Below are 12,500 nucleotides of genomic sequence, written 5' to 3'. Positions count from 1 at the left end.
TGCATATTCAAGTGCCATGACAACGTTAATTGCAGATAAACACGGCGCGAGGAGGACTCGTGCGTGGGACTTCGACTTCCAGATAGCCTCTGCCTCTGAATGTGTTTCTAAATTTGGAGAAAGTGGGTTTGGGATTTATGTTTGCTCTTCTGCGTCTAATGAATACGTGTAGCGAATTCATGTGTGTATTAGGAGTGAATGCAAAGTGTTTATAAGGTTCTGTTTCCTGTCTACTATTCTTTAATTAGTGTTGCTGGTATTATCGGTGTATTAGTTTTTCGACATGCGATGTACAGTGTCTGTGCTTCTTACTTACTATGCTCGTATGTGTTTCTTATCTCGAACGAACGAACGAACGAAATTAGAATTAGATTCTCGATCTCCGCTCTTTATTTGCGCTTATACATACATCAGTGTTTCCAAATTGGGTGCTATCGTTCCCTGGGGGGCGTAGAGGAGGGTGAAGGCGGTAAGTGGGTGGTAAAGAGCGGTGAAGGGTCGGGAAGGGGCGATGAAGGGGCGGCGAGGAGGGAAGGGGCCGGCGAGGGGGGCTGGTGGGTAGAGGAGGGGACGTAGGCGTGACTGCAAGCAAGTGGATGCGAAGTAATATTTTCTTTATTACTTTCTGAACATCACAGTTAGTCGAGGTGGGTTTCAGTGCATCCAATATGATGCAGAGAAGCAGGCGCCCCAAGTGCTTTCGACTTTAGGTTATGTTCACGTTTTTCTGCACGATAATGCTACGAACTGTCGGTCATGATAAAGATTAGACTGACGTTTGGCTTCTTATGGGGCACCATCGGCTCCAACAATTGTAATCTTTACTGTTTAAATATGCGCGCGCACACACACACACACACACACACACACACACACACACACACACACACACACACACACACACACACACACACACACACACACACACACACACATATATATATATATATATATATATATATATATATGTATGCATGTATGTATATGTATATATATATCGATTTGTTTAGGGAAGAACGAGTGTAACGAGCAAAGACAGCATGCGTATTAGCCAGACGATTAGTATTGCCATTATGTGGCCTCAGAACTAAGCAACGAGTGTCAGCACAGAGTATAGGAACCACTAAGGAATACCCTAAAACAACACCGGAATCTAAGATGCGGATTTATTCGGTGGATTTGTGTGATTACGTCTCATTATTGTGTTAACGTCTCGTATATCACTCTCAATCATGGACGTCGTAAACCTACATAAAGTATATATGATTCCCTAAAACCAAAGAAAAAAATAATTGATAAAAAGAAAATCATTATGGAATAGACAAAATACGGTTTCAGTGTTCAATTTATAAGCCAAAAAGGGACCCGAGATTGCAATTTCTCTCTCCTCCAGTTTTGAATATCGCGCTGAAAATTTCACGCCTCGACCTTTTCCCGACATAACCCTGCTCGGGTGCACATTCCACATGCATGCTATCGGGGCAACGAAGGTCAGAGGTTGTGACCTGAGCTTCCATTTCCCATTTCATTCGGAAGTAACACGTACCGCCTCTCACTTGCTACTGATAGAGGGAGGGGAAGGACAAGTCAATTTACACGTGGGTTTTAATCGGCCGAACAGCTGGTCGAATCACACAGACAAACACAAGCTTATATCTATCTATCTGCCCATCTATCTATACATAAAGAAGGGAGACAGAGACACACACACATACACTCACACAAACACAGAGACACACACATAGAGACATACACACAAAAACACAGAGAGACACACACACAAACACTCACTCACAGAAATACACACATACACTGAAAGACACAGAAACACACACGCATATATATAAATGTATGTATATATTACACACACACACACACACACATATATATATATATATACACATAAATATATATATACACACACAAACACACACACACACACACACACACACACACACACACACACACACACACACACATACACACACACACACACACACACACACATACACATATATACATACATGTATATATATATATATATATATATATATATATATATATATATATATATATATATATATATATATATATATACATACACACATACACACATACACACACACACTCACTCACTCACACACACACACACACACACACACACACACACACACACACACACACACACACACACACACACACACACACACACACACACACACACACACACACACACACACACACACACTCACTCACTCACACACACACACACACACACACACACACACACACACACACACACACACACACACACACACACACACACACACTCACAGACACACACACACTACACACGTATACATAAAGAGAAAAGATTAAGTAAAAGCCAGTCCCTCCCCTCCCCCTCCCCTCCTTCAAAGCGTTAAAAGCACCGACGCCATTTGCATACTCGTACGCACGACCGAGACCACGACCCCCGCGGGAGACGTCGCGGCGGAAAGCACGGAACCGCTGATTCCGCTTGAAGGCATTGTCCCTCCGCGGGGCAGAGCGCTTCCTAAGTTGCTTTATTGGATGGAAATTTCTGGTGGAGTTGGTGTGCTGTCTGTCTGTCTGTTTATTTATCTACTTATTCATGTGTTTATTTAGCTAGTCATCTATCTGTTTATCTATCAATAAACACACATGAACAAACAAACAAATACACACATAAACAAACACACGCACACACATGAACTAACAAACAAACACGCGCACACACATTAACAAACAAACACACACACATTAACAAACAAACACACACACATTGTGTATAATCATCATCTGTCTCGTTAATCACTCCGACTGTGTGGAAGTGAGAAACATTAATACTAATAGGCTTTAACTTCCATTCCAAGGTAATCTTTAATGAGAAACCAATCATACAAAAAAAAAAAGAAAAAAAGAAGATAATATTGAGTTTAATATTTATAAACAAGCGATAACTATTTTAATCTTGATAACAATGAGTTTACATTCACGATAACAGACACAAAGATTTATGAACTGATAATTATATTTGATATTTGCACAATATTTGTAAAATATACAAAATCATCTATAAACAGGTGATTATTTATAAACAGCACTGCAACTACTGATGATAATAATAAAAATTTGTACGATTTATCAATTGTTTATTAATCTATAATTTATACATAATCTGTAAATGATTTATGAATATTTATAAATGATTTATGAATATTTATAAATGATTTAAGAAATGTTTATTAATCTATAATTCATGCATAATCTATAAATGACTTATGAATATGAATAAACAGGAGATAATTATTGCAATTATGGTAACAATGAGCTTATAATCACGATGACAAACACGCGCGCCATTCCTCTGCAATGCTAATTAATTGCAAGAGGCTGCTGTTCAATTGCCTGTGCAGTTCGAATCACGCTATAGTGCTGTGTGTGTTTCGGTTTACTGAAACCTATTTAGACATTTTGAAATCAATGTTGTATTTTTAAAAATCTTTTCAGCTTGTTTTGAAGTAAATGTCATTTGAATGTAATCATGCACAATACATGATTATATATATATATATATGTATATATATATATATATATATATATATATATATATATATATATATATGCATATATATATAAATATACATATATATATATATATATATATATATATATATATATATATATATATATATATATATATATATGCATATATATATATATATATATATATATATATATATATATATATATATATATATATATATACATACATATATATATATATATATATATATATATATATATATATATATATATATATATATATATATATATATATATATATATATATATATATATATATATATATATATATATATATATATAAAATATATATATATATATGTATATGTATATACCCATATATATATATATATATATATATATATATATATATATATATATATATATATATATATATATATATATATATATATGTATATGTATATACCCATATATATATATATATATATATATATATATATATATATATATATATATATATATATATATATATATATATATATATATATATATATATATATATATATATATATATATATATATATATATATATATATATATATATATATCCCCAAGACCTTTAATCCTTTGCCGATATGTCCTATGTTAAAGACACATGAGAAACATTACATAAATAATATCCCATTCATTAGTTCTACCGATCGACAACCTTATATTGTCACTAAATTGATAAAGATTCACTGTAAGATTTTTTATTTAGTTTTTTTTTCGTTGTCTTATTTTGTTACTTTTTGCAAAAGCCCTTTCCAAAATAATTCATTATATTCATATTTTACTGTATATTTATCATTTATTACTAAATGTGGCCGGGATGAATCAGGAAAGCTCTGGTACTGTTCTAAATCACAATCGATTCTGATATTTGTCACCATTTCACAAATTTTGCAGTTTCATTTCATATTTGCATATTATGTATGAACTACAAACCCATATAGAACATTCCATTACCCTCCCTTAGTCCTCCTCATGACCTCACCTCAGGTGACCTAGCAACTCCACACGTGTCCCAAGATCTTCCTCTGGAATTTCCTACTTAATTCGCTGAAACGCTGTCCAATCATTCAGTCTCGTCTGAAAGCTGTCAAGGTTTCCTCCTCCTGCAAGCAAATCATCGTCATGTCTGGACGTGGAAAGGGCGGCAAGGCGAAGGGCAAGGCCAAGTCCCGCTCCAGCAAGGCCGGCCTTCAGTTTCCTGTAGGAAGGATTCACCGCCTTCTGCGTAAAGGGAAGTATGCAGAACGCGTAGGCGCTGGTGCTCCTGTGTACATGGCTGCTGTCATGGAATATCTTGCAGCTGAAATCCTCGAATTGGCAGGAAATGCAGCCCGTGACAACAAGAAGAGCCGCATCATCCCCCGCCACTTGCAGCTGGCCATCCGTAACGACGAGGAGCTCAACAAGCTGCTGTCTGGCGTGACCATCGCCCAGGGCGGTGTCCTGCCCAACATCCAGGCTGTGCTCCTCCCCAAGAAGGCCGAGAAGTAGATAGTTGCTTCGACTATACATTAGATATACACAGAACCACACCGAATAAATTATGGATTATATTATTGTATATAATAAATAGACACACGTTCCATAACACGTTATTTATTTTACCTATAGGCAATGATAATTTCCAAATCCTGAAAAAAACCTGGCTGGCGTTCTTTTAGAAGATTAACCATCCATTACCACACCCCTTGGTTCTCTCCTGAACATATACAATAAAACGATTGTTATCTGTAAGCAACCAACACATCCCCCAAAGACACTGAAACATGTCGGGATCTGCCGTAGTTTATTTGTGATGTCATACCTTATTTGTTAACCCACTTCATTTAGACGTGAATATGGTATACTTGAATATAACTGATTAAAAGCTCTTTCACTAATATTGATTCTGTTCCCCTAAAGCTTGAGCATCTCATTGCCGAAATGCTGTTAGAAGAGTACACTCACCGAAATATAAGTTATTATTAATGACACAGCACGATGATGATTTATGAAGTTAATTGTAACAATGGCATTTGAGCTGTGTAGCCCGACCATGCTGGCTTCCAGGCTTCCCCCAATGCACTTTTGTTTACATTCCGTTTGATCAACAAGCCTGCCTTTCATTCCAACCAGCTGAGCTAATCCCCGCATCCCTGTACCCTCTGTGGGCTGCTATTTGCCTGTATGAATCAGTGACAGTATTACGCTTGTTCTTTTACGCGCGGAACTACCTTTATCCGTTTTTATGAGTGTTTCAGGTTAAAACGTCTTTCTATAATCTCTCTCTCTCTCTCTCTCTCTCTCTCTCTCTCTCTCTCTCCCTCTCTCTCTCTCTCTCTCTCTCTCTCTCTCTCTCTCTCTCAAGCACACACATACTCACAAACGTACAGAGACATGCATTAGTTTCTGCGTTCCCTCCTTCTACCATTGACTTTCTTTTACTCCATACCTCTCTCTCTCATCGATTCACCTTCCTTCTTCAATCTTTCCCTACTATCTCCTCTCTCACTCTCCCCTTTTCTCTGTCTCTCTCTTCCCCTCTCTCTCATTCTACATTACTCTCTCAACTTCCCTCTCCTCTCCCCCTTTCTCTCTCATACCTTATAATCATAAAAAAAACAATATATCAAACTGCGAGCAAACAGTATGCCTTATACCTTGTACTTTAAACTAAACTCAACTAATCGTTTATTGGAACTGTTTTATTCATAAGCCATCTGGTATTCACAATTTACATAATTAAAATGTATGCTTGAAACATGTCATTCTTCTGTCAGATTCATCACCAATGGTCGAGATGATTCGTGCGAAAACTTACATTTCATAAATAATTGAAAATGTCGGACTAGGCAGCAGGATTTTGTTGCTTTTTTATCTCCAATTATTTGTTTCGTTTTTAGAAAAAAAAATCACCATGAAGAAATTACACATGTCTTTGCATATCGTTTCATCTGAAGAAGCTTGTTCACAACATATGTAGCATATTAAATTCCCATACTGGCAATACTATGGAACTGTATCATTCATAAGCCACCTGGTACTCACAATTTACATCATTTGAATACTGAGTATGCATGTAACATGTCGTTATTCTATCCGAATTACATTTCACAATTTCACAGCGGGATATAACAGGGTTTTGTTGCTGCTTTATCTCCGCACGGCTTATTATTATTATTTTTTATTATTTTTGTTTTTTTTTAGAAAAATTATAACTCACCATGAAGAAATTACATGTATAAGTCTTTGTATATTGTTTTATTTGAAAAAGCTTGTAGGATATTAGATTCACATGCTGTCAACGCCATGTCAGAAAGACAGGCAAGCTATCAAGACCAAAGCATAAATCTTGATTCAAGGAGACAAAAATCTTAGGCAACACATCAGCTGATTTACAATATCCTCGTAACACTTAGTGGCAATTTATTCAAATACAGAATTTACGCAAGTTGAAGAGCTGCTAAGACATACTTCGATCGTACATACATATACACACACAGAGATCTATATATGTATGTATGTATATATATATATATATATATATATATATATATATATATATATATATATATATATACATACATACATACATATATATATATATATATATATATATATATATATATATATATATATATATATATATATATATATATATATATATATATATATATATAATTTTTTCAAATAAAATAAAATGCAAAGTCTAAGGTAATGTAATTTCTTCGTTGTGACTTTTTCTAAAAGAGAAAAAAGAAAAGAAAAAAGTAAGCCATGTGAAGAGCCAGGCGGAGATGAAACAGCAACAAAATCACGTTAATGTTAGCATGTTGCCTCATTATCCTGATGTCTAGCCTACATTTTCAAATATTTATGAATGTAAGTTTTCGCACGAATTATCTCTGCCAATGGTGATGACTCAGACAGAGGAATGTCATGTTTCAGGCATATATTCAAATGATCGCTCTGAACAAAATTATGAAGCTGTGCATTGTGAATACCAGTGGTTTATGAATGTAACATTTCCAGTGAAAGTTTAGCTTAGTTAGGTTGATATTATAACATATAAGGCGTAAGGCAGCGGTTTGCTTGCAGTTTGATACACAGTTTTTCTCTTTTATAATTGTAAAGTATGAGAGAAAGGAGCGGGGAGGGGGAGGGGGAGAGAGTGATGTGGAAGGAGAGGAGAGAAACAGAAAAGAAGCGATAGTGAGAGAGGGGAGGAGAAAGTGGGGAAAGATTGAAGAAGATAGAGATACAAAGAAAAATTGAAAGGGAGGGATGGAAAGTAGAAGATAGAACGAGGGAACACACAAACAAATGCACAAAGTCTCTCTTTGTTTGTTTGTGTATGTGTGTGTGCGTGTGTGTGTGTGTGTGAGAGAGAGAGAGAGAGAGAGAGAGAGAGAGAGAGAGAGAGAGAGAGAGAGAGAGAGAGAGAGAGAGAGAGAGAGAGAGAGAGAGATTATAGAAAGACGTTTTAAACTGAAACACTCATAAAAACGGATAAAGGTAGTTCCGCGCGTAAAAGAACAAACGTAATACTGTCACTGATTCAGACAGGCAAATAGCAGCCCACAGAGGGTACAGGGATGCGGGGATTAGCTCAGCTGGTTGGAATAAAAGGCAGGCTTGTTGATCAAACGGAATGTAAACAAAAGTGCATTGGGGGAAGCCTGGAAGCCAGCGTGGTCGAGCTACACAGCATAAATGCCATTGTTAACTTTATTACTCATTATCATGCTGTGTCATTAAGATCAGTTTCTTTTTATTGCAATTAGGCCACAGCCTTTTTTTTCTTGAATAGCGAGCAAATATTGTGATAGTGAAATGTAGGTGGGGAAAAATCCAGCAGCAAAATAAGATTTACAAGTGTAAATCAGAAGTATAGGAAACGTATCAGTTCCAGCCCCACCTGGAGGGAGTACAATTCTGTCTTACTAGAAGACTTCGAGGGGTGCCATACACAATAAATCATAGACAAATTCATTTGTATTTCTTATTTTTTTGCGGGAAATTTGAAAAAAACGGTATTTTCACTTTTTTCGTTTTTCTGGAAATAAATGTCGGCGGATCTGCTATTCAAGAAAACGAATGGCTGTGGCCTTCTGAAAAATTGATGCAAGTGTATAAGTATTCTAGAATAGGAATTCGTTAAACTTAGGTCGGTAAGTGTGCCCATCTCACAGCAGATTTTTAGTTCTTGCAGTTAAATACAGGTATTTTATATCAATTTCTAAATAAGTGGGTTTACAAGCAAGGTTTAACATAAATTTGTTGCAGGGATGGATGGCACTGGCCGTTCTACTTGAAAATATCAAATCTACGGGAGACCCCGCCATGTTTCACTATCTTTGGGAGATGTGTTGGTCACTTGCATATAACAATCATTATGTTGTATACGTGCAGGAAAGCAGAACTAAGGGGTGTGGTACTTGGATAGTCAATCTTCTAAAAGAACAGCAGACAGTTATTGTTCAGGATTTGGAAATTATCATTGCCTATAGGTAAAATAAATAACGTGTTATGGAACGTGTGTCTATTCATTATATACAATAATATAATCCATAATTCATTCGGTGTGGTTCTATGTATATCTAATGTATAGTCGAAGCAACTATCTACTTCTCGGCCTTCTTGGGGAGGAGCACAGCCTGGATGTTGGGCAGGACACCGCCCTGGGCGATGGTCACGCCAGACAGCAGCTTGTTGAGCTCTTCGTCGTTACGGATGGCCAGCTGCAAGTGGCGGGGGATGATGCGGCTCTTCTTGTTGTCACGGGCTGCATTTCCTGCCAATTCGAGGATTTCAGCTGCAAGATATTCCATGACAGCAGCCATGTACACAGGAGCACCAGCGCCTACGCGTTCTGCATACTTCCCTTTACGCAGAAGGCGGTGAATCCTTCCTACAGGAAACTGAAGGCCGGCCTTGCTGGAGCGGGACTTGGCCTTGCCCTTCGCCTTGCCGCCCTTTCCACGTCCAGACATGACGATGCTTTGCTTGCAGGAGGAGGAAACCTTGACAGCATTCAGACAAGACTGAATGATTGGACAGCGTTTCAGCGAATTAAGTAGGAAATTCCAGAGGAAGATCTTGGGACACGTGTGGAGTTGCTAGGTCACTTGAGGTGAGGTCATGAGGAGGACTAAGGGAGGGCAGTGGAATGCTGGTGTGCGTTTTCATTTCAAATGTATGTATTTATTTATCATACATGCACATATACATTCATATATATATATATATATATATATATATATATATATATATATATATATATATATATATATATATGTAATTGCATAAAGCAGACACGCGAGTCAGAGGACGAGCAGGATGGAGATGTTCTACGGATAAAGAAAGAAATACAAAAACAAAAAACAAAGCCTCCTATTTCACAATTTCGTATATCTCTTTTATTAGTATTTGGGATTTGAAATATATATATATATATATATATATATATATATATATATATATATATTTATATAAGTATATATATATACATACATACATACATACATACATACATATATATATATATATATATATATATATATATATATATACATATATATATATTTATATAAGTATATATATACATACATACATACATACATACATATATATATATATATATATATATATATATATATATATATATATATATATATATGTTTATATTTATATAAGTATATATATACATACATACATAAATACATATATATATATATATATATATATATATATATATATATATATATATATATATAAGTTTATATTTATATAAGTATATATATATACATACATACATACATACATATATATATATATATATATATATATATATATATATACATATATATATATATATATATATATATATATATATATGTTTATATTTATATAAGTACACACACACACACACACACACACACATATATATATATACATACATACATATATATATATATATATATATATATATATATATATATATATATATATATATATATATATATATATATATATTATACATACATTTCGTATTTGCATAAATCCATATGTGCTCGTGTTTAGGAAATTGATAGGTCACCGATCAAACTTTTTTCGAATCAAGAGAATGTTTAAATTATTCCGGCAATTAAGTTCCCTGTATTTGATATTGTTAAGGACTTTCCATTTGTTGATATCCTTCTTTTTCTCAGTATAGTTATTCTTATACAAATGATTATCTGATTTCTGCAGCAGTTATCGGTTTTCTTAAAAGCTTTGATTTTGAAGTATATATAAGTAGATTCTCTACGTAAGTATAAATTCATACTGAAGGAAGAAATGAAATATAAGCTCTTATTGAATTCTAGGCAAATGGAATACTATTTTTTTTCGGTAGTCGAGGACGGACATGCTTTATTCATAAACGAGTATTCATGTCTTTTTATATGAAAATTATAAGCTCTTTATGATATTTTTTTCATCTATTTGGATCTAGAAATTAACGAAAGATACGCAAAAGGAAGACTAGAAGACATGTATTGTTCCACGTCACCATTCACTAGACAGAGTGGGGGGAAGGGGGGGGGTCTGGGTCTCTTCTAATAATCCCATGCACGTCTTCGTAGTTTCCCTTACTCATGTTTCTACAATGGGTTATTATATCATCCTATGTCAGTCTTGGTATTCTTTGGCTTGTTAGGCTTCCTTTCTCTGCTAAAGATATAGTTGTCGGTGATGTATGTATTTAAATGGATATACAGGCGCGTATTGTGTATGTGTGTGATTATCGTGTTCATGCGACAACTATAGAAAGGTATGTAGGTGGGTGTGCGCGCGCTCGTTCACTTTTTCCACATATTCAACTCCTCTGCAATAACGTTTCATCTCTAGAAATACCCCATTCCTTTCCGCTACACTTTTCAACCACATGAAAAGAGCATACATTTCAACAAAAAACACGTATCAAAAAAGAACATTTAAACCCCAGACTCCATACCTTGAACTAATCCAAACGAACGCCACAACTCCTGCCAGGTATTTACAACGTTCAGCCCGCAGCCATTTCCCGAGCGTGGCGCTTCATGGTCGCCGCGCCCCTGTTATGCGTGAACTAAAGTCAATGGTATTCGGTGCCAGGGATAGTTAGGAGGTCGTGGCACTCCCGTTTGTGACAGTGCCGCGAAACGTTTATTTTGGAAGTTGGGGTTTAACGTTTGGTACTGAAACAGTGGTGAGCTTTTTCTGGTGGATGTAGTGGAGCGTGAAGCTTGGCTGTGGATGGAGGCAGAGTACTAAAGTTACTGCACGTTGCTCTTCTTGGTGTAATAATCGCGTAGCTACACGTCTGTAAAAAGACATAGGAGCGTACATGCGTAGATACACACATAAACAGACACACACACACACAGAAACACAGAAACACACACACACACACACACACACACACACACACACACACACACACACACACAGAAACACACACACACGCACAAATATAAAGATACATAAGTACCCACCCATAAGGTACACCTACACACACCAAGCATAATAGAGAAGAGCAACCATGCATGACCAGTCATTCAGAAGACAAGGAACGCACAGAACACAGAACGAGCCCTCTTTCCCCCAGAACATACACGCCTATAGCCGCCCCCCCTCCCTCACCCAGACCACAACAGAACAGAGAAAAAAGGACTCGAGAACAAGTCCCACATTCTGTCCCGCTCATATCCTGTCGCTGTGCATAAACAAGGTAATTAATTTTTGCCCGACATGCCGACACGTTGGGGCGCCCTTCGGAACGGAAACGCTAACACAATTACGCTCCACTTTCGCTAATGAAGCCCGGGCAAAAATTATGAAATGATTATCGGTTTGGCGCGAGAGCTTTGGAATTT

At 36.0% G+C, this 12,500-nt stretch overlaps 2 protein-coding genes across 2 annotated transcripts; one reads left to right on the top strand and one right to left on the bottom strand.

The window, feature by feature from the left end:
• Positions 1-4,699: 4,699 nt before the first annotated feature.
• LOC113819588 (histone H2A) lies at positions 4,700-5,212 on the top strand. Its single transcript, XM_027371810.2, has one exon. It carries the CDS (start codon positions 4,747-4,749, stop codon positions 5,113-5,115), a length of 369 nt encoding a protein of 122 aa, XP_027227611.1. The 5' UTR covers positions 4,700-4,746; the 3' UTR covers positions 5,116-5,212.
• A 3,918-nt stretch (positions 5,213-9,130) lies between these two features.
• Positions 9,131-9,642, bottom strand: LOC113814299 (histone H2A-like). The gene has a single exon (XM_070121511.1). It carries the CDS (start codon positions 9,594-9,596, stop codon positions 9,228-9,230), a length of 369 nt encoding a protein of 122 aa, XP_069977612.1. The 5' UTR covers positions 9,597-9,642; the 3' UTR covers positions 9,131-9,227.
• Positions 9,643-12,500: the final 2,858 nt, after the last annotated feature.

The sequence above is a fragment of the Penaeus vannamei genome, chromosome 5 (assembly GCF_042767895.1).
Source record: "Penaeus vannamei isolate JL-2024 chromosome 5, ASM4276789v1, whole genome shotgun sequence".
NCBI lineage: Eukaryota > Metazoa > Arthropoda > Malacostraca > Decapoda > Penaeidae > Penaeus > Penaeus vannamei.
This window is presented reverse-complemented; position numbering and strand designations above follow the sequence as displayed.